Source organism: Dermacentor albipictus, chromosome 9 (genome assembly GCF_038994185.2).
Source record: "Dermacentor albipictus isolate Rhodes 1998 colony chromosome 9, USDA_Dalb.pri_finalv2, whole genome shotgun sequence".
NCBI classification, from domain to species: domain Eukaryota; kingdom Metazoa; phylum Arthropoda; class Arachnida; order Ixodida; family Ixodidae; genus Dermacentor; species Dermacentor albipictus.
In genome coordinates this window covers 100,980,851-101,004,438 of record NC_091829.1, presented here as the reverse complement: position 1 = coordinate 101,004,438, position 23,588 = coordinate 100,980,851, and the positions used below count along the sequence as shown (strand labels likewise).

Sequence of the window (23,588 nt, the reverse complement as noted above, 5' to 3'; positions counted from 1 at the left end):
TAAATGCTCGCAAACTCTCCTCGAATTGGCCAGGCTTGACTTGTCTACTGCGCAGGGCAGCGACTTGGCATTAGAGGCCAACGCAGAGCCAACGCGTGCCAACGCTAAGCTTGGCACCTTGCACCTTGCAGCGGCCGCCTTGATCCCGTCGAGCTTCCGAGTTTCTTCGGGTTTCGCCGTGCTCTTGTCGCGCCAAGCGGTCGTTTCGTGGCTCCGTCGTGTTGGGCGTCGTTATCAGTTGCCGTACTGCTTAGCGCTGCACGTTGCACAATACCCACGCGACTCGTCTCGCATCAGAGGACGCGGCGGCGGGGAGCGTGCGCCACACCGGTGAAACTCGACTCATCCCAGCCGCGGCCGCTTGACCTGACATGCCGACGCCGTCACCACGCGTCCAAGCACCACCGTGCGTGGCCGACTCCTTTTAGAGGCATTCATCGCGTATTTGGTGAGCGGCATTTTACGGCGTGTTGCGAGTACGCGAAGGAGCAGGCGATCCGCGAGACACTTCCGCAATGTCGACGAGGCGCTCCCGGATCCAGATCAAACCCAACTTGGGGCGCAAGAGCGACGGCCCTGCGGCGTCGGGACCGCGGAAGCCGGCACCGCCAGCCCCAGCGGCGGCTCCTCCACCGCCTTCGACGACGTTGGGTTCCGGTGACAGCGTCGCCGTCACCCAAACGATCGCTGCCTCGGCAGGACCGGCACCTGCACCGCATGAGCCTAGCGCTGCGGACCAACCCGACGTTGCGAGCGTGCCAGAACAGCCGGCCACGGTGCCGGCCGAAGAGCCCTCGACCCCAACCGCGGCTCCCGCAGAGCCGCCTTGCGCTGCGGTCGCCGTCGCGGAGTCTCCAGTGGACCCTCCGGACCCACCGCCGGCAGAGCCCGCCGTGACCACATCGCCGCCCAAGCGGCCAGCGCCCGTCGTTACCGCTTCGGAGTCTCCCCAAAAGTAAGTACCGCTGTGGATGGAAAGCCGCGAGGTACCACAGCACGACATTGTCCTATTCAGATGATAACCGAAGAAGTACTCGGCGTGATGCAAGATTTCGTGACTGTGGCACTGGCGCTCATCCAGCACCAGCGCAGGCATATTCAATCGGTTTCCGTGTGCGCATTATTAGTTTGCATGCTGATTTTCTTCATAATTTCTTGCTTCATCTTTGCTGAATCTTTGTTCATTGCTTCATAATTTTTATTTGTCGGATTTGATCTATTTCTTTCCGCGTCTCTGCTGTCTTATTGCCTCATTTGCTGCTCGGAAATGTAGGGCTTGAAAGTCCTACAGAAAGCTTTGCTGAGCCACACTCGTGTGAGTGCAAAAGAAACTTCATTTATTCGTTCATTGCCCATCATGGCGGCTTAGCAGCTGTGGCGTTCAGCTGCCCGCCACGAGGTCGTGGGTTCGATTTCCCTGCCCCGACGGCCGCATTCTGATGGGAGTGCAATGCAACAAATACCTGTGCTATGATTGAAAGACGTATTAAAGTACTTAGGCCGGTAAAAATTAACCATAGTTGCGGCAATGAGGTATAAGGATCAGTAAGGTAACAAAAGGAAAATGGTGCATATAACCAGCATTTCCTGAAAAGTAACAAACATTTCACAACTGAAATTTCATGTGCTTATAACAAGATTTCAGTCATTGACATACACTGCTATCAGGCTTCCAGTAAGTCTAGTGGACCAGGCATTTGGACAAGTTGGCGACTAATCGTCCTGAAACAGAGCGTAGTTTGGCGCTTGTGTCTGCTTTTTATAAAGCTCTCGTTCCTAATAATGCAGCAATAAGGCCTAGTTGGTTGAGTGTGTTATTTGCTCTGGTGTTCTGAAGAGACAGATTGGGAAGTAGAAAAGCAGACAAGCCCAGACTTGCAACTGTTTAATTTTGGTGGCCACTGCTCCCCATATTTCATATCAGGGGGCAGTGGCTGCACGTTCAAGTCGGTGTTGTTTGTTAGGTAACTTCACGAGCTTGACTTTAAGGTGAAGTTAGCAGCTACTACAAATCCTCTGAGCAAATTTAGCGATTTTGACCCGAGCCTCCTGCATGCTGTTGAGCGAAATCATGGCTTTGTCTCTTTGTGTTGGGTCCTATGTTTCAAGGTGATCGTCCGTAGTCAAAGGCTTCTGGGAAACATGAAACAGACTACCTCAAATCCACATTCCTACTCAAAAATGTGTGTGTGGGAAGCACCAGTGCACCCAGGTGCAGAATAAAACTTTGAGGAAGAGTGGGGAAACATAGTAAACTTATTGTGCATGGTCCTCCCCAGCATAGCGCATAAGGCAGAAATAAAGTGTTGGAGTAGTAAGACAACGCTGCTATTTGCTGGTGCTACACTCGGCTCATTTTTGTGAAATATATGCTTACAGGGTAGCCAGACCATCTGAAGCACCAGAGCCATCAACCCCTCAGCAGCCGGTGTCCACCCCTAACACGCCATCGGAGCCGCGGACTCGCAAGGCAGAAAAGCAGGTAAGTCACATTTTGTAAATTGTTTATACGAGCTGTAATGGCGAAGGAATGCTTCTTTGTTAATATTTTGGTCGTATATGCTTTCCCCCAGCGTGTGGAAATGCAGATGCATGTTTTAAGGGACCTTGTACTGCTGTTAACAGGCATGTAGCCTAGAATGGCTTTGTTCAAGCGCAGCATTTGGCAAGCTTATGAACTTTTTGCCATGTTTACATATTTTTTCGCTAGTGGTGTTATTATGGCGGGTGTTTTTGAGCAGGAATACCTCTCAAACATTTGTAGAGGTGGGGCATTTTCAGTGAGGTAATGTGCCAGTTTAATGTTGTGTAATATTTTTGTGCATAGGAGTACAGCATGCCATTGCTTCTGTGTACCAATGTGTGTGGAACGAAATAACATTTTTCTTTGTGTATGCTGCCATCAAGGCCACTGAAGTCTCGGCTGCTGAAGTCTACAGCAAGTTTAATATTTTCTCACATTTATTGAGCATTATGTCCTGTAGCACTACACAAGACAGAGGTAACACACAAAGTGCTGCTTTGTTACCATTGTCTTGCATCACACTACAACACATAATGCTTAGTCAATCCCAACTAGCCCAGTTTTCTGTTCTTATAAAGCTTAACATTTATACAACCTGTCAACATGACCTTTGGAGGCAAGGTCAAGACAAGGTCAACGTTTGCTTATGGCAAGCCTATAAAACTAAGGATCAAGCCATTGGCTTCTAGAGCACAAAGAAGAGTTTCTAACCAGCAGAGACAAGGGCCTTATACTAAATGCACCAACAGGATCAGATATTGGATTGTAATTGGTTCTGTCGTGATACTGGATAAATGTACTGCTCTGCAGGATTGGTAAACCTTGAGTGACAGTCCTCGGATCACAAAATTGAGGAAAACACTCTAAAGTTAAGGCGCAATCTTCTGCACCTTGCGGCAACAAATTGAAATTATGATGCTGTGATTTCTGAAAATAGATGTAACTTCGTTATAATAGAAATTGTGACAACAATCCTCCGCTGACTCGCACTGTGGTGCTTAATGGAGCTAAGATTGGTAAATGAATATAAAAGATAGTGGGGGGGGGGGGGGTGGCAACAAGTTTTTTTATGCAGATATTTACATGTATAAAATTGCAAGAGTCGTTTGAAGCCAGCTTGGGATTTTTACATCAAAGACACAGCGCACAAGACAGGCGCTGCGAAGGATTAACACCTTACCTGTGCAAGGTGTTCATCTCTTTCTGCTATGATTTTGACTTATTTTGTTATGAGTCAACTTTCCCAAGAAAATGCTTTGCCAGGATCAAAATATTTAGGCGGCATGTCTTCATTTTGATTCTTGTGTTAAACAGCAGCAGGTGTCAGTGCTAGAACACCTTCAGCAGAAGAACAGCAGCAGGTGTCCGTTGGCTAAGTAGACCAACTCAGTGGAGCGGCAATAGCGTACAGCACCTGTTTAATTTTTGACGACTCGTCTCACTGGAGCATATTTTAGACCCCTTTTCTCACACTGTGCAAGTAGAGAGCCATGTGTACAATTGCTTTTAAAATATACGAGTTTGTCACACAAGCTGTGCTAAAAGAAAAGAACTGAGTGAGGCACACAGAGACACATACGGGTACACTATTATATGTGTCCTTTCCTGCCCCCTGCACGTTTACAAATATTATTTCCATGTAGGACAGTCCGCCACTGAGGCAAGCAGGTACTATTTGTCGCACCTGCAAGGCTGGCTTCTCCACAGCATAGTGGAGAAGCCAACAAGATGGCATTGCCGAGGCAACAACTAATGTGCTGCTTGACCTTCTGCACTGTGCAGGTGCGGCGGCGCAGCAGGCGTACAAGTGCTCGCAAGCCACCCACGGACCGCAGCGCCATGACCATGCAGGACCTCATCTACTACAATCCGCCCGGGAACCCCATGCCGTACGTTCCTTTGCATGTTGCTCTGTTTGTCACCATCATCAGCCCAGTCCTGTCCACTGCAGCATGAAGGTTTCCTTTTCAGAGACCTTCATTTGCACATTCTCTGTGCTATCGGAGCCCAAATTGTGCCCAGAAGTTTTCTAATCTCATCACTTCGTCTGATCTTTTGCTGCCCTTGAATATGTTCCTGTTCTGTCAGCATCTGTTCTGTCGCTCCAGCAGGCCACTTGCTATCTGCTGTGTGCATTATGTGATATGCCCACCTTGCACTTCTCGTAATGTTAAATCAGGGTGTCTACCAACCGGGAATTCTCAGGGATTTTGAATAGTCTGGAAAAACTCAGGGAAAACTCAGGGAATTTGTGCTTCTATCAGGGAAAATTAGCTGTAATTTTTTTAGAGGGTCAAAAGTCGCGGTAATGCTGGCTCGAGAAACAGACAGGACTCGTAACGAATCGTCGTCGGCTGGAGGAGTTGCCAGTGTACTGTCAACGACCGACTTTCCGGATTCCCGATAACTCGGACGGCTTCGCGGCACCACCACGTACCGCAAAGAGTCAATGTATCATTACGTCTGAAAATTCAGACGCAAGAACTCTTCGCCGTCCGATTTTCTAAACGTTTTGCGTGATCGCAGGTCCGAGACGGCATTAATGAAAACCACCACCGCTGCTATTTTGATTACCTCGCCGCCTTGAACCGGTGCTCTCGCACGCAGATGCGCTGGCAGCCGTGGCCACCACTGCGGCAACGGTAGGCCTAGCTGCTTCGACGTTCGCTGTTAAGCTTCTTGTCGTTCGGTGCCGTGTTTCTTCATTTCTCCGCTGACAGCAATAATTTTGTCTTCGAAGCTCGGAAAGCACGGCGCATTGCATAATGCTCTTTCCCGAAAGTCTGCTTCGCCTCATTACAGTCGTGTCACGCGGTGAAGCGTACAAGCGTAGGAAGGGGCAATTGTCGCGGGACACTGTATGTATTTCTTACTTTTACACGTGTGCACTCGCCCTCACCTGTCACAGTAGGAGCATCGATATACCTAATAAGTGCACTGACAGGCATTCAGAGCTTTTTCAGACGTACATGTGTCGATTTTAGCCCTTAAGTGCAGTAAAAGACATGAATTTATTTTTTCGGACTGCCTGATTTTTCGGAAGTTTTCGCGGCCCCTAGGGGGTCTGAAAAATTGGACGTTGACTGTAAATTGACCAAGAGTATTCTTCAAATGGTCCGCGGGGCGAACGCGCGGCGAAAGGAGGACGAGAACAGAAAGAATTGACGCACTGAGGAATGAACGACCACTTCTTTGAAGGAGCCTGCGCTCAAAAAACAAATTGTTGGCTGATGCTGAGATGCAGGTGTCCCTCATCCAAACCAATATAAACTCTTTAAAGCAGTGAAACACAACACTGAGGCGTCTTGTGCGAGCTGAGAGTATGTCAGGACAGTTGCATGACACTGAGCATGCTATCAGTTCAATAGCTCATATTCGAAAATGTTTGCTTCTGTATGCATCTCCTTTTTATTTGTGCTAGAGAATGTCCAACTCGATTTGAAAATTTTTTCGAAGACATTTTATTTGCTGTGCATTTTAATAACCCCTCCCTTATATTTTTTTGAATAACATAAACACTACTCCATAGTATTCAAATTGGATTAAGTCGGTTTTTTTTTTTCAAACTTTTTTCATATGCTTACTAGAGAGTGACAGCATAGGGCGATATGGTTTCAGCGCGTCTTGACATAAAACATAGTTCTGCATCACTCAGGGAATTTTGCAAAAGCACTCAGGGAAAACCTGGAAAACTCAGGGAATTTGGAAATGTCAACTTGGTAGACACCCTGTAAATAGAATGTCACCTACTTGAATTTGATCCCTAATCCAGATCTCTATCTTCTGACATTGTGTCTGTCATTTTATTTTGCATCACTCACTACGGGATTCCCATCCTCTCTTTGAATTCCTTTATAAAGCTCCCAGCTCCAGTAGTTAGTCTGCGCTCGTATCGTCCACTTCCTGTTGTCCTTTGTCCGGGTTGTGCTGCCCACGCCTTAGGAATATGTCGAAGTTTCAGCCCCATAGATTTGACATATGTGGAATACTGTGACTGTGCAGTTTTATTTTCTTTGTTCCTCAACTTTAGATTGCCATGCACATTTTTTTGTCTCTAGCAGCAGCTGGAAAAATGCTCTTGGAATCATGTTGATATCATATCAACATGATTTAATAAAGTTGTAGCCAGTGTCAGATTCAGGATGCTGCAACTGACCATCCTCTGAAACCATGTTAAGGGGTTCATGTCCTGCTCTGGTGTCCATAGCAATTGCTATGCATCTTGTGAGTGTGCCATCAAAGCACTGCAAGCTTCCGATTTCGTGCAATGCCTGTTGCTAGACGCTGGTGTAAAGACGTGCTTTTTTTTTTTTTTAAGAAACGTCCACTCCCAGCTAGTGATGAACATCGTGCAATATCGGAGGCGTGCACTGCCCGCTAGAGCACTCGTGATACACTGATGAGGCAAATGATCGTCAAGAATACAGGATCAGAATGCAAAGTCATGAAACAACCTGACTGCGCACTAAGTGCAACAGTTTCTCACGGCCATCGTCAGATGGCGCAGCATGCGCAAGCACTGGATGCAGCATGTCTGTTGCGCCGCTGCTATTGTGCTAACGACAGTGATGGTGGGTCAGGATAGACAGGTGCATTAGAGAAAGCAGCCATGTCACTGAAGAAGACACCAGAAAACAATAATGCATTTATGATATCGTTAAAAGTAAGGATGTCCGAAAACCAAATAGTAGATTTGGTATTGAATACCAAACAGTAAATAGTGAAGTTATATTGCTTTCCAAGTTTTGCTTTCCAGTTCTTGTCCAGAAAAAGAGGAGGGCTTTCCCATATTTATGGCAGATGGTTTCTGTGAGTTATTGTCTGATCATCAAGGCCAATCTGCACAACAGACAATAAATAGGGACTGCGCATCACGTGATTCAACACTGCTCCGCATGTTCGTTGGTGCCACGTACGCGGTCGGTGCCGATGGTGAAGAGCGACCACCTTTTCACTGTCGAGTTAGGCGCATCGTTTGTTGCCTGTTCATAGGTTCTCAAATAGGGGGGCCCACGGCCTTCTGGTGGCTAATCGGCCCGATCTTCACAAATGCTTCTGTGCTTTCCATGCGCGCTGCTTTTGTTGTTCTCTCTGTCCGGGTTGCATGAATCGTTTCATGTGGTCCTGTCATCTGGGACGAACCTTGTACATGCAGAGATCACACGCTGTGGGAACACTGCATGCATCAGGGCACCAGCCATGGCCAGGTTTTTCGCTGAATATACCATATGTTCGAAAAGCCGAATAGTAGATATTTAGAAGGGTGACAGTTTCGGTTAGTTGGATTTCCATTTTGGAGTGTGCGGTATAGCGCTAAGCGGGACAGGGGACACTTGTTTTCACACTTGTCCTCGTTTTTTGCTGTGTCCCCTGTCCCGCTTCGCGCTGTACCACACAGTCTAACGAAAAGAAAGTAGATATTTGATTTGTGAATTGAATTATTCAAGGTTTGATTAGAAATCGAATACAGTCTACAGCTCGTTACAAATACAGCTCGTTATAACGGACAATATTTCAGCCTTGGTTTGCACTACGTATTTTATTAATGCAACGAAGTTCGCTTTTAATGGACTGCGCTATTACAAACTATCGGCTACAGTGGATGAAATTAGTGGCAATTTTTGTCAAAACCGGTCGTATAAAGCGGGCTTCTGCCATGTCACCACGGGCTGGCAACTGACTTGCTAGGGTAAGCTGAAGATCGCGGCTCAATATCGGACGTGCAAGCGAGCGGGGAAAGTGGGGCAGAAGCGTACTATATTTCATGCACAATGCAAGAGGGGGGGGAGGGGGAGGTATACTAAGCAGCCGCCATATCTTGAAAGTGATCTGCAACGTGGACAATTGTAATCGGCGCTTTGCCTTTCGGGCGAAACTGCAGCTGTCCTTCTTTCTTCTTCCTTTTTTTTTTTTACTTTGGACATTTGTTACTCACTTTTTGCAATAACGTTGTGGCACATGGTGACCAATGTTTGGGAAGGGAGGCATTTCAGATATTATGGACTTCGGATAAGACGGACATCTTTTGTTAAATTATCAGGGTTCACTGTAACGAGAGTCGACTCTATTCACACACTCCTAGACAAAACAGTAGAACACGCATTGAAATAAACTTTGGCTATGCAAATTTCCAATGTACTTCACTGTATCCTACAATTTGTAATATCTGCTCAAGGCCATGTTCACATTTAGTGTCGCTTTTTCCCCGTGTGTTGAAACGGGCTTATTTCCTTTTCAGCATCACTTTCCTAGCTGTTGTGTTCAGTCAATTGATTAATGGGGCTAAATGTCCCAGAGCAACCAAAAGTTGTGAGATAGAGTTCACTGGAAGGCTTCAGATTAACTTTGACGTCCTGGAGTTCTTTAATGTGCACACATCTAAGCACACGAGCTTCTTTGCGTTCCGCTCCCATCTGTATTCTGCTGCGGCAACCGAGAATCAAGCCCATGACGTTGTGCTCAACAGCAGAGCAAAATAGCCGCTCAGTCATCATGACAGCTCTGGCTGCATTGTTCACGAGTGCAGAGTATCCTGGCAGCAGCAGCAGCAGTTACCTACTGAACGTTGAGAATAGTGCTTGCTTTTGGCTTGTTGGCTTGCATAGTTGAATCCAATTTCAAAACGGTTCAGCTGTACGAGGACAAGCATGACATCAAGGTGCGAAGAATTGGAAGATGCATGCATGCATCAGTTTCTTCTATCTGTGAATTTCCCTTGCCCTGTCGCATCATTTAGAAATATTGCATGTTGCTTGCTGCAGTGAGAAGGCATCCAAAACGTTGAGCAGGGATAAGGCTGCTCCGGAGACCGGGTCAGTCGCCGATGTGGAGGAACAGGAGGCTGTCGACGATGTGGCCGAGCAGGAGGAGGACGACTCCGCGGAGGTGGGACCCCGGGTCCGTCTTGGTCCCAACGGCGAGATCACGCTGGACGAGGAGAGTCTGGTGATCCGCCGGCAGGTGGCACAGCCCTCGACACGCGCCATTGTCTACGAGACGGGTGGCGAGACCAACTACGCGTCGTTCCGCAAGAATGCCAAGGGGCGGCGCACGTGGACGCCGGCGCAGACGGCGCGCTTCTACCGGGCACTCAGCGTCTGCGGCACTGACTTTACGCTTATGGCCACTTTTTTTCCCAAGCGCACCCGCCAGGACCTCAAGGTGAGTGAACGCCATCTGTTTCCCTGCTGCCCACAAAACCTTTAGCACTTGACAGCAGAAGAGCTCAGTGGCACACTTATTCACTGACCGTGCTTTCACGTGGTTATACTACACTAAACATTCAATAAATGTACGTTCTGACCTGGAGGTGCTAATATGAATGGATTTTAATTTTAGGTGCGACTTCAAGGCAATGTGCTCCACGCTGCCTAGAAGCCACCTTTAAAGGACCCCTCACCAGGCTGCACACCAAATTTCAGTTATACGCTGGAAGTTGTTACTTGTCCTCTAGGGAGCGTTCTGGCCGCAAAAATTTTTCAAATTGGCTCATTAATAGCCGAGATAGAAATATTTCAGTGCCACAAACCCATGATTTTAGGAGGCGAGCTTCACTGCAAACAGACTCTCTCTCCACTTGCCCTGGCTAGCGTCCGTAAGCGAAATTCCTTCCCTGCATTCTCCCATACCGAAGCTTGAGGATCGCGTGATGCATACATCACTGACCTCGCCTTTCTTTTTTTTCTCCTCGCAAGTTTTAAATATGTTGTAACTTGAAGGGGGTTAAAGCAGTGCTGAAAAGCATTCAGGTTGTCAGCAGATCTAACTGCGAGTGTGCCTGTCATCATCATGCTGTCCAGGGCCATTTGTGCTGGAGTTTATGTAGTGCTAAGAAAACACTACTGAAAGCATAGGAGCATTCAACAGAGCATGATGGGGCACTCCAAGTTTTCATTCAGGTGTCGGATTCCTGCGAGAAGCATCGGGACACAAGCGGAGAATGTTTTCCGAGTTAATCGTCACACAGCTTCAAGTGCTTGAATTGCCGAAGGTTCTTTCTCATAAAAATACACGTGGCTCTATTGAGACTGGAAAGTCGGTTCAAATCAGTTCACCTTACTGTCTGCCATGGTTAATCAGTAGCTGTGGCGCACAAGGTCCCGGGTTCGACTCCCAGTCATCACTGCTGTACCTTGATCGAGTCATAATGCACAACTCTCGTGTAGCAAGCTTTGGTTACTTGGTGGCCAAAATACTCCGGAGCCTTTCGCTGCATCATCTGTTTGTATTCTTGACTTTTCTTTGGGACGTTAACATCAACATTCAGTGAGGCTACACGTTGCATAGGGTGAAAACAAAGACACTTGTAAGCATGAAATTTAGTTGGATAGCATTTATTCAACCACTTCACGAAAGCTTCACTTCACAGAGATTCTAGCGTGTGCGTTCGATCTGCATAAAATGTATATATATGCCGTATGTACTCACATAATGAATGCAGCCCCCACTTTTCCAATCAAGAAGTGTGTTTTCTTCTTTTCCTTATTTAATGATCGCACCCTCAACTTGCTGCTGTGAAGTAAGAGACACGGTACGATTTGGCGTCTGATATGCCGTCCGGTGGGTAAGATTGTGTCAGACACCGTAGCGGACGCCAAATCGTACCGTGTGTCTCCTACTTTTATTGCGGTAGCAATTATATGGACGCTCCAGGCGCATTTTCGGCGTCATCGTGGCCGCATGCTGTGGGTGCAAGTGAAAGTGTGCGAGGATAGCCAACGATTGCGGCTCAGTCTCGTGCATGCAAGAGTGGAAAGCGGGGAGGAAATGAGTCATCTTCTGTCATGCCCATGGTGCTGGGGGGAGGAGAGGGAGGGGTGGCGGCGTTTTACTCCGGCAGCAACTGTGCAAAGCGCGGCTGCGCGCACCCTACCTTGAAAGTGATCTACGTTGGGCGCTGGGTCTAGGTGCGGCGGCGGCTCATACCTTTGTGTGTGCTGCGTTCTCACTGCTCGGTTTTGCGTTGAAGTGATACAAAGCACGAAGTTCACTTCGCTTGCTGCTGCTGCCGCACTTCCTCACGCCAGCATTCTGACATCGAGCGTCCGCAGTCATATACTTTGGTGTGTTCATGTTTGCAAGTTTATACAGCCGATAAATCTACTATACTTACTTAGTATAGCTTTCTAAGCATTTGCTATGGTAATTGATGGTTCACATTTCAGATGAAACTGCGACTTTTTTAGAGGTGGCCATGGAAGAAAAAAAATCACTCACAATTTTACCCCACATAATGAATGCAACCGCCAACTTTGCGCATACTTTTTGTTGGGGGGAGAAAATGAGTTTATTATGCCAGTAAATGCAATATATGTATTTTTACTTTCCATCCATTGTTTCTATTTTTGTCTGTGTAGTGTTGGTTGTTGTCATGTTTAAATAGATTTCACCCTCTATCTTCTTTGCAGAACAAGTTCAAGCGTGAGGAACGCCGCAACCGGGAGCTTGTGGACCGCACAATCAGTGAGTGAAGCTGCTGCAATCCGCACAAGGCTTTATCTTGAAGCCTCTCCTCAAGGCAGTGCTATTGAGTCGAGCGTCAGCTACAAATATGGTTCAGCATTTTTTATTTTTGTTTTGAATGCACATTTTTGTTTTTTATCAGTGAATCTATATACAGCTAAACACATTTTAAGTTTTCTCTTGGCAAATATGTGTGCTGGTTTTAGCGTTGCTGTTAAAATAAAAGGGTGTGAAATGGTGTGAAGAACAACTTCAACAACATAAGGCACAACGTAAGCAACGACAGGCCTCCTCCCCACCCCGTCAGGTAGCCTTTATGTGCCAGGCAGTGGTGAGGAGGTTCCACAATGGGAGATGGGAGACCCGCTCATTGACGTCTTCACGCACCCACAAGAACAGTCCATAATGGTCGAGTAACTCAGTTACTTGAGCACCCGGCCAGTTGAAGAAACTCACTTTTTTCGGTTAAAACCGAATACGGTAAAATAAATTAGGCGGACTCTTTCTTTCTTTTCTTTTTTTTCTTTTCTGGTTCAAACCGAAAACGCTGCACCCTACTTATAGACGTCTATATACTGGATGCATTGGAGTGCTGCCATCTTGGACTTGTAGTAACGCTGACGTTGTCTGATGATGGCAATGTATGCACTGTACAGTAAAATTTTGGTAATTAGAAATCTCTTAATTCAAATTGATAGTTACTTCAAACTGCTCTGTTGGTCCTGGCAAAGTACTGTGTGTTGGAATAGAGAAAGTCTCCCGGGAATTCGAACTTCACAAGCCACGCAACGGTTATTTCGAACAAAATGTCTCGCTCTCATGGACTGCTTTTCATAAAAACATTAGCCAAAGGCGCAGGTTTGATGCGGCACTAGATACTGTAAGGTCACGTGCCGTAAGGATGACATGCGGGAAGCCGAGACCGATGCAAGCAGAGCAGTGTGTGCCCTCCTTTCCTATCTGGCTTAAAAAGAGCAGGAACGAACCCCTAGAGCGTGCCAGATCATGTTTCATCATGCATGGCCACTTACGCATGCCTCTCCCGTCTCGGCACGTACAGTAATCCCTCGTTATAACAAAGTCAGTGGAATGGTGAAAAAAAATTCATTATATAAGCGGTAAAGGCCAAAAGAGAGCAGCTTTGGAGAAGCAGCGATGTTGAAACTGGGAGCAAGGAGGTGAGGAGTTGACATGAAGGCGAGTGGAAGGAGTGACTGGCGTCCAAATGGCTTGCAGTCTGTAGAGTAAATGAGGAGGGGAAGACAGTGGGCCACTTTTATAGGAGGAGTGCGGAGGTCACAAAAGACTACGAAAGTATCGCGTTGGAAGGCTCAGCAAATGCCGTGGCTCAAGTCTGAAGTTGTGTTTGTTGTGCTCAAAAAACGATTAGCTGCTCATTGTGGCTATGCAGCGTGATTGTGAAAACTGAAAGTTTTTGCAGTAGGGGCTTTGCATGATCACTGGGCAATTTTTTCCCGAGGTGTGCAGCCATGAAATTTGCAAGCAGTCGTGAAATTTGCAAAATGAGAGTTCTTCGATGCACCGTTGTCTGCGACACTGTGCTAATTCTATGGTTCGTGTGTTGGTGTTCCAGCACCATCGCGTCCGTGCCATTGGCAAATGTCTAGGAACAAAATGCAATGACCCTACCACTTATTAACGCGAGAGCGTTAAGGAGCTCGTGTCGTAGAAAAGCCGGTGTCGGCGGCGTTGGCCGTGAGCGATAAATCCCAGCAGGCACTCATGAATAAAAAACAACTTGCAAGATGGGCTCGGTGGGAATCGAACCAGGGTCTCCAGAGTGTGAGACGGAGACGCTACCACTGAGCCACGAGTTTGATGCTTCAAAGAGGTACAAAAGCGCCTCTAGTGAATGCGGTGTTGCCTTAGAAACGAGCTGTTTCTAAGGCTCAGGCGTGCGTCGCTTGCTCAGGTGCACATTTCGTTGCCGCGCCGAACGCTGCGTTGCTCGACGCTCACCGCATCCGATGCAGGGCGCGTAGCCGCTGCGCCGTAGCCCATTGACTTACACCCCTTGGCGGGTCGATGGTAACGCTGTCGCGTTCCACTCTTGAAGGCGAAGCTTAAGCGTCCTCCAATTTTTTAGATCATTTGTCTGAAGTTGGATGGCGCGAATTGACCATGACCGCCTCAAGAAAATCGCCAGAGAAACACCAGCTTGCGTTGACCCGCCATGTTGACAGCCTGAGTCGTCGTAAGATACGGTTGGATTTTTCAAGTTTTCGGCAAGTTATCAATCTACTTGTACTGTAAAAAGTGCAATGAAACTAGGGGCAGTGTTTTATTGCGATGCAGGCCGATTATGGTGAGCGGCGAGCAAATTTCTAGATTGGCTTCCCCAAAGTCGTCTTCCCTATTTGTTAACGTAGCTCCTTGAGTCAGACATGGCACTTATAGTTGGCGGAACACTTGTTTTGTGCTTTTCGTCACGTTTCAGCACTAGAAGTGCTCTTTAGAGCGGTAAAATTTTGCTGATCGAGCACAGCTTATGGAATGCTATGGCGCAAGTCTGCTCATGGTCTTTCGGCCACTTTTTGGCATCCAAGAAACCACGGTTTTCTGGCATCGCAAAGCGTGAGGAAAACATTATTTTCGTGTGGATTCTATCACGGGGAACACCAGCGGTGCGATTGTGACCGGGAGCACTCAGCACTTGTTTGGTACTCGTGACTAGGCATTCATCGGTCATGGGTTTGGTACTTTTGTGGCATGTTCTGTGCCTGCATGAGACTAATCAGCCGGCAGTAATAATTTGACACTGCATGCGAAAAAGGGTCGCCGCCGCCGAGCCTTCGCTCTGAGCGGGTCAGGCTCTTCGTGCGCTTCGAGCAATGCAGCTTAAAATGCTTCCGTTTGGGTCCGGACCGGAAGAAATTTCGAATAAAGCGATTTCGTTATAATGAGGGATTACTGTACTTGATCACATTACCTTGTGCTCACTTACGCTCCCCTCCTGGCGTGCGCAAATCATCTCCAACATTGGGCACACAGGAGGACGGCACACATCAAGCCACCATCCTTCTTGGGTCACCCTCGCTCATTCTAGAGCGCAGATTTTAGGCGGCCGTTCCTGCAGCGAGCGTCGGCGCCGTCCCTCGGCGTCCTCGTAACCGAGCGAACGAGCACAGTGAAGAATGAAAGAACGAACATTGAGCAAAGCGGTGCATGAAAGGCGACGATAGTGAAGAGAGCGCGAGGAGAAAAGCGTAATGCCGAGCACGACAGGCTTTGCGGCGACGATCGCTACAAGATGTCACTCGAGTAGCACGTGCCGTCTGTATGGAAACAAAGCACTCTATGAGCAGAGTCTGTCTGCGGTGGTTGCTGTGAATCACGCCCACATGTCACAATTAGCAAGGCAGTCGCGCCACACTTTGCTCCGTTTGCAACATGCCATACAAGACAAATTGTCTGCACCAGTCAATATATCACGAAATGAAAACATATATACAGCTGCGCTCAAGTTTCACGTTAGAGAGTATCATAATCGTCTGTGAATTTTTTTCCCTAGCACTCGCAGCAAATGGCATGCAAAGCGCAATCTTATCATACTTGGACTTTTTATGGAACCTGGGCTTCTTGTCGCACTTGTCGTCGTCTGCTAATGAAGAAAGATAAGATTTTTTCAGTGTGAGCCCAGTGGCAGTTTTGGCTTTGCAAGCTGTACCGCACAATTGATAGGGCGCCATATTTAAAAGGGCTCTTCTTAGTTTAAACTTAGTTTTATTCAAATAAATTTCCGGTCCCCTTGGAGCTCAAATTAACACAATTCTCCTGTATTATTGTCAATTTCATGCATGACAATGGTTGTGCAGATGCATTCATTGTTTCAGAATAACAATGTTAACTTTTCTTCAGTGCTCACAGAATTGAGGAATAGTTTCTGTTATACTCCACGACGTTGGCACTCTTAAAATGAAAGCAGTATTATCTATACTGCATCTACTGCTGCTAACGCACAGAGGCAAGGTTGTTACAGAAGCTGAGCATATGCAAAATTTATGGGCCTAGCCTTCACTATAGGAACAGTGACTGTCACATTTATTCTTAGAAATCATAGGCAGCTTTTCATAGCAGCTGTGGGAGTCCTAGTCAAGGAGTTAGGCTGATGAGAGCAGTAGGTTTGGCTGGTAATGGTGACACAGTTGAAACTAAATTTAAAGGAGTCCTGAACCACTTTTATCAAAGTCAAGAAATGCATTTGACATTCTGCCGCAGTACTCTGCCGCAAAAAGTAGTTTAATGCATTCAGCAGAAGCAGCATTATTGGCAATCAAAGATCACCTATGATCCCTTCGCGGTGCTACCGCTCCTTCTACGGCGGAACAGGGCGGAGCGAGGTGGTGCCCACAGTGCTCTGTCTACTGAACAGCACTGCGTCTTCATCTACGCTATAGCAGACGCAGCTACATGCAAATGTAGTGGCCAACTATGTGCATGACAGGGCTGCGCTCCCATTCATGTGCTCCAGTCTGGCCGTGCTATGTGGTGCGGACCAGCTTTGTCCTGCACCAGCTTGACCAAAGGATAGTAGCCCCATCTAAATCGTGCATGCTGTAGCTCAATGCGAAGCGAAGTCTGCCAAGGCGTCTCGCCAAGAGTGAGCATGCGCCGGCACACGTACGTCTGGTCTGACCTTAAGTTTTGTGTAGTTGGAGGCTAGTTGAGTGTTCAAAACTAATAGAAATTAGCAAGACTCAATGGCTTAGCAAGACCCAATGACTATGGCACTGATAAGCAGTATGGCCAAACTTCCATTCCCACGCGGTCTGGCACGGCCAAGCGTTGGCAGACGATAGCCAGCGACAGCTGGCTTTCGTCTTCAGTCAAAAGTTTGTTAAGCCACAACACAAAGGGATCGGCTTACTCTTAAAAGTAAATATATTGGAAAACAAAGCTCTTTTCCTTCTTCCCTAAAACTCCGTTGCCCTCTCATTTCTACGTAGTCAGTGACGGCCCCAGCAAAACACGCAAGGCCCGTACAATTTATTGCTAGGCCGTCTCAAACCCCGATGGTGTCTCTGGACCGCAAATGTCTCGGAAGCCGGGGCTTCAACACCGCATACTGCAGCTGCACTTGAGGTTTGTCTGCTTGGGAGATTTATGACCCTCCATGGCATCCGAACTTATTGTCTACAAGACAAAGTTCTCCGAGCGTGTGTTTACAAGACGACGCCGTCCGAAAGTGCTCCTCACATGCGCACTGCATCTCTACAGCGCACACTGTAAGCTGTCATTCGACACCATGCGGGCTTTTCTCAGCGCCCAGCATCAAAGGCCGCCGATTGCCTCCCGGACGCGTTGAAGAATAGACCCCCGCTCCGTTCATGCAGCACGTGGTCAATGTTGCTAGGCCCTTTTTAACCTCGGCGTCGCCTCCAATTAGCCAGGTACTCGAGAGCCGGCGCCACGACACCGCATACAGCAGTCCCATTCAAGGCTTGTCTGTGTGGACCTATATGGCCGTCGGCAGAATGCCAACTCCGTGCGCACAATACCGCCTTCCCCGAATCCGCACCTCAGCCCCTTGGCGCATGCCGTGACTCGTCACCCGACACTGCGCGGTCCTTCTGACCCCTCATAAAACACAAACAGTTGCCCCGCGGACATGGAGGGAAGTGAACCCCCTCTCTATACACAAAGCACATGGGCGACTCGCGACACTTAAGTACACAAAACAATCAAAGCGGCCTTACATACGTGTTTCCTATTGAGATCCAAATGCAGATTTCCACTTACTTCAGTCTGTTTAGTAAACTGCGTCAATAAATATACATAGTAATAGTAGGAAAAAGTGCAGTGATGCACTGTTCTTGATTGATGTCCGCAGCCACATATGGGAATCTGTTATATGCAGATGAAATATAGCAGCCCGAAAATAGTGAGGAGAAGGCTTCTGTTGAAAAGAGAGCGTTTGAGAAAAAGGTGACTTCGCACTCTGCTTGCAAGCTCCACGTGTGGTGTACAACTGCACAATTTGGCTGAGATGTTTGCAGCAGCGTATGCTATCTTTGGACTGCGTTTCTTCACCAAGCCGAACGGGTGGTTCAAGACGCCTTTAATGAATGCAGATATAACAAAGAGAACCTGAAAGTTTCCTTGTTGATATCGGCGTGCGGCAGATATATGCGTATAACAAATATTGTATATAAAGAAGGTATCTTTTTGTTTCATTCAACTTTGTTATAACGAGGTTCGACTGTATGTGATGAAACAAATCAGCAGAACATTTTCATTCATTCGAGCACACAGCATTGTGGTGCTTAACCCCGTTAATTATACATTGTTTTTCTAGCATGCCTGTGCATCATGTAATGTCAGCTGCACCCTCTTAAAGCTCTTTTCACAGCCCAAATGATGTGCCAATGCTCCAGGTGTAGTGTGTCTGAAAAAAGAAACGTGGGAGGTCCTTTATCTTCCACTGTTCGTCGTTTGCAGATGACCCCACCCAGTTTGACCCTGAGGGACTGGAGGAAGATACCGACGAGCCCGATGAACCGGAGCCCGTGCCTAAGCGTGGAAGGGGCCGCAAGCGCAAAACCCCACCCACGGAAGACGTCACCGTTCAAGAGGAAGTGGTCGAAGAGGAGGTGGTGCACGAGGAGATCATCATCCAGGACGAGCCGGAACCAGACAAGACCGCAGAGGAGACGTCGGGGCACGCCACAGGGACGGCCGAGTCTGCAGTGACAGTGGGACCACTTGTGCCGGGAAGCGCAGCGGTCGGGACGACGCCACCGCTCAGGCTGCAGGCTGGGCAGCTGGTGTTCTACGCCAGCCGGACACAGGAGCAGGTGGTGCATGTGTTTGTGGTGGCACCGCCGCAGGGCGGTGCGAGCAGCGAACTGGCTGCACGCCTCAGCAGTCCACCCTTGCCGCGCGTTGCGACAGCCCCGCCCTCCGCGGCCTCCTAGTAGTGTTTTGCTTCGGTGGATGTGTGCATGTGTGTGTGTAGGCGCCCACGGGACCTGGTGTGTTTTGGTGCACTCTCGAACATGCTACGTGTTGTGGTGGACGTTGTGTGTTTGTACGTGAACATGACCCCAGCGCATTCGCGGTACGCACGGTCGAACGTGTACGTTTGCTCGCGCTTGCGTGGAAGTGAGTTTTTGTGTGCGTGCACTGGGATGGTGGCGCAGTGCTACCATCGTGGCTGTGGCCTGTTGGGCCTATGGAAAGCCGAGGCGCCTAGAGGTATGCTGACCCTCCACTCGCCTCGTGCTTTGCCAATTCCCTACGCTGCCCGAATGGTGTGCCGTAGCGAAAGTTAAGCGAGGTGCGGCTCGGCAATGCCAGTGCAATCTTTCCACACTGTTGCCTTTGCACATTTTGTGTGACAGTCCTAGCTGGCTAGAACCATCTCGTCAGACTTGTTAGTGTCGTTTCACTTATATCTCGACACATGTTCTCGCATAACTGGTGTTGCTTACGATCACGTGACGAAGCGGAGCGTCTTATAGATTGTAGGAGTGCGCGTGAACGTCGTCTGCTTCACTGACGAGAGAGCCTGCAATGAATGGGACTCATTTTGTGCTTCCTAATACAGAAGCTAACCAACCAAAGCCACTCTTGCATCTTTGAAATAGCTGCCATTTTGCGTGAAATCTGCATAGAGGTCACATGGCAATATTACTTCATATATGTGACAGTCAAGCATTGCTATTATTTATTGCTGAGCCCCTCAGCCTAACGTGTCGGCCGTCTGTTGAAGACGCCATATTTTATTTTAAGTGCCCTTGCACTTGAGGCTGCACTTATGTTCCATGTGCTCTCAGGAAACTTAAGAGACTTCTTTTTGTATGTGGACATTTCTCCTAATCGCGCTGACGTAAATGAACATGCGTAATTGTGCTTTATATAAGCGTACTGTTGGCATTGTTTGGTTTCCTGTCATAGTGGAACCTCTCGGATGAATGTAGTTCCTGCATAGATCATGTGCTGGGTGAAAGCATTTACACTTCCAGTATTAATACGATATTTATTCTGGAAGATCCAGCAGTGGCCATTCAGGCCAAGTGCAACTAGGGCTCTCCTAAAATGGGAAGTGCCTATTGGCTGCTGCACTGCGAGTGTACTCTGACAGATGGTTTCGAAGCATTTCGTGTGTTTACTGCACAGAGTGTATGGTTTGAACGAGCACTGTTTGATGGTAGTGGCTGAACTAGATGCTTGTACTGCAGAAATGGCAAGTTGATGGCAGAGGCACGGCAGTTCACTTTTCCGTAACGTGGCATATGTATTTGTCGTTAACCGCCTCACCTGCAAAATCACTGATTGGCCAGAAGCAGTCGCATGTCAAGGTGTACGCGTGGGTATCGAGAGTTTACTAGCCTCTGTTACATCAAAGGTGCTTGTAACACAGCTGTATGTTGGGTACCCGCCGCAACCTTTGCGCAACTGTTTTTGCACTCTTGACTTGTGCACCACCTGGATTTGATAGATGGAGGTGGGCAACGACATGTGCTTTCTGGACTGTGGCCTGTTGGGCCACAGAACAAAGAATTGTCTTGTGGCCCAAGCGATGAAGAACCAAATACAGATGGCAGGTTGATTGTTGAGAATAAAAGATAGCACAAGTGCAGCTGTATTGCGTTATGTGCCATTGAGCTTACTGATTGTGAAACTGCTGGGCTGTTCCCGCTCGTCAGTCTTGAGCTAGTTCAGGAGATTGCTGTCATTTCCCTGGAAGCTGGCCGCTTATCAAAAGAAAGAATTGCTTGGGTATAAGAGCTATCTGCTGAATCGCCCCTGTGACTAAATAGTGGGAATGGCCCTGCACTCTGCCTATTGGTGTGTTCATGATCTGCAATGCCATGTGCTGTAATGTTATCACTCTAACCCTCAGTACCTTGCACTGATCTTGTCTTCGGATTGATAGCATATTATCAGAAGTAAAAGGTCTGCTCCGCTTGCTACCAAGGCAGACTGAACCATGTAGTAGGCCTTGCTGCTGCATTCTTTCGCAGTTTTAGATCTCCATTGAGCTCCATCTTTATTGGGAGCTCTGAAGTGCCAGAGGTATGATGAGAGATTCACTACATAGTTTTTAGTTAGCCTTGGTTGCACACTGAGCTATAGGTCTTTGCTTTTGATAATCTGGGCCTGTACTCGTGAAACTTACTTTGCGTAACTTTGGCCTATGTTCAGGTGGCTGCCAGCCACGATAGCAATCAGTGGTTGTTTGTGGTGAACTTGTTTTTTTAGCATTCACAGACACGGATACACTGAATGCTTTGTGTGCCCTCTTCTTGTGTCTGTCAGTGCTAAAACAAGTTCAAAAGTTTTGCCAATATGGGCGCTGCACACTTTACTTTCAAAGTAAGTCCCCAGCCCAATGTGTTTGTAATTCAATAGGACATCAACCTGTTACAGTGCTTTCGCTGCCAATAGTGTACTAATCTGAGAGTATGGAGAAGCTTAGCTTACTCCAAGTCTGTACACTGAACGAGTAGGTTCAAAGAGCAGAGTGGTATTACATGGCTTATGTCTAGTCCAACTGCTAGGGAAACTTTTGCAATAGACAGTACAATCTGGCTGAAGGGTTCAGGAGATGGTAGGCCTGTTGTTTGTGCTGGCCGCTATGCTTATGCGAGATATAAAGTGAAAGCCCTGTACAAACTACCTGCTTCTGACCTGAATGATAAGTCCCTTGCGAGAAATTCTTTCTCCTCACGCAAGGGGCTTTCCCCAATTTGAAGCTGTAACTGGTGATGTCTGTTTAACAAATGTATGTTTGGTTACGGTATCTTTCTCGATGCTGTGCACTTGCTAAAGGAAGTAGAAATGGATTTGCACAATTCCTGCTCAAATAAACCTTCTCCAAGTAGGTGACCTTCAGTACACTTTGTGTCGCATGCAGTACACAAAAGCATTGCCTTGAGAATAGTTTCTGCTATTCTCGGGGGGGGGGGGGGGGGGGGGGGGGGCAGTTGCTGAGGTGCTAAACAGTGATTTCACCTATGTAATCAGGTTGCTGAGAACCTGTAGGTGGAACATGCAGTGCACTCTAAAGTATGTGCCTGGCTTGGCAATTTCTGCAAATGCTTGCACCGATTAGATGGCAAAGTACACAGCACATCGTTACAAAGCTGAATTTTTCAACAAAGGGCAAAATCGTGGAAAAGCTTAAAATGTTTAATTTCAATTTTTACGTGCTTTGATATTGGCTGGCACAATTTCTTGCAACAGGTTCATTGGAAAGTGCAAGCTGGCACATGTGCTGGTGCACTGACAGTCATGATGGGGGGCATGTGAAAAGGCAGTAAGCTTGTTTCTTGCAAACTTTAAGTGGTCAGAAAACTTGCCAGTTAAAGTTATAAGCTGCTCACTGTCGGGAATCGCATACAACAGGATTGCAACACATTGTATTAGCACTTTGTTCCATTAATTTCTGATCGCTATCGCATGGCTTCAGTGTAAGCAGTTCATTTCTCTTTATTCTTGTAGGAAAGTATAGCAAATTCTGTTTGCTGTGCACAAGATGTTTGTGCACAGCAAACCTACGATTTTGTAGCGATGCCTTCCGCTCGATTTTGTGTCACTCTTATCATCCACCAGTCTTGGCTGGCTGACGCTGTTGATAACGTGGGCGGAGTGTCGCTCTGATCACTGACAAAATGCACAAAAAGGAATAGAATCGGAAAAGGCACAGCTACAAAATCACCACCCTGGTTGCTGCTTGTAGCAGTGTAGCAAGCATTACACAGTGGATGTTTATTTCAATGTGAAACAGCATTGTCTCGGTGACACGTCTGCACTGTGCAACACCTTCCAGAGTGTACAGTCTGCCCACATTGTGAGCGCGTGAGGCTCATCTATCACTGGCAACAGCACAACAGAAGGTGTTGCAATGGGGAAGGCGGGGGGGGGGGAGAGGGGGGGGAGGCCAACGGAGTCTCTGACACCTGTGCCAGCATGGTCTTTGTCATGTCGTCACCACTTGTCCAACAACTCTGTCACCTGACCGCATTTCTCACCTTTTCCGCAAGTGTTCAGAAAAAGCTAGGCCATCTGGCGTTGCAAGCTTGGCATGGCTGGAATCGGTCATGCTGCAATTTTGAGCGCCTGAATTTTGGGAAAGGGCATAGTAGAAAGGGAGGGAGCTGTGACAGGTTCTGAAAATAAGTCTACGGGACTGTGGCGGCTGGAACTGTCGGGGAATTTCCCAGTTCTGGGAGAGAGCCGGGAGCTTCCTGTCCTAACCTCAGCTGACAAGCTCACCAGATGCAAACAATCTATTCCCGTTGGAACCAGAAAATCGAAAACCTTATCTATCAAGGACCGTGTCTGGAATTTTTATTCATTGTGCCTTTGCATTTCTGCTTCTTCAATGATTATTCCGTACATCCCTCCTCTTCGCAGCAGTATATATAATGCTAGCCATACCACACAAGCCGAATGATTTTTTTTTTTAATGCTCTGAAACGAATTGTGTTAAACTTAGCAAGCATGTTTGGCTTCTTTTTTTTTTTTGGCATCCGCGGCGGTAGCTTAGCGACTATGGCGTTACGCTGCTTAAAACCGTAGAATTTTAATTTTCAGTTCGTGTCCCTATGGTGAACGTTCGCCTATCAGTTGATGT

The 23,588-nt window shown here is 47.6% G+C and overlaps 1 protein-coding gene across 1 annotated transcript; it reads left to right on the top strand.

Moving 5' to 3' along the window:
* Positions 1 to 81: 81 nt before the first annotated feature.
* LOC139049580 (transcription factor TFIIIB component B'' homolog) lies at positions 82 to 21,845 on the top strand. The gene is made up of 6 exons (XM_070525137.1): positions 82 to 955; positions 2,380 to 2,482; positions 4,307 to 4,413; positions 9,286 to 9,685; positions 11,932 to 11,986; positions 18,446 to 21,845. Exons 1-6 carry the CDS (start codon positions 516 to 518, stop codon positions 18,919 to 18,921), a joined length of 1,581 nt encoding a protein of 526 aa, XP_070381238.1. The 5' UTR covers positions 82 to 515; the 3' UTR covers positions 18,922 to 21,845.
* Positions 21,846 to 23,588: the final 1,743 nt, after the last annotated feature.

Coding starts and splice junctions, on each gene's coding strand:
- LOC139049580 (XM_070525137.1), top strand. CDS start 516: ATGTCGACGAGGCGCTCCCGGATCCAGATCAAACCCAACTTGGGGCGC. Junction 956..2,379: donor GCTTCGGAGTCTCCCCAAAA/GTAAGTACCGCT, acceptor ATATGCTTACAG/GGTAGCCAGACCATCTGAAG. Junction 4,414..9,285: donor CCGCCCGGGAACCCCATGCC/GTACGTTCCTTT, acceptor TGCTTGCTGCAG/TGAGAAGGCATCCAAAACGT.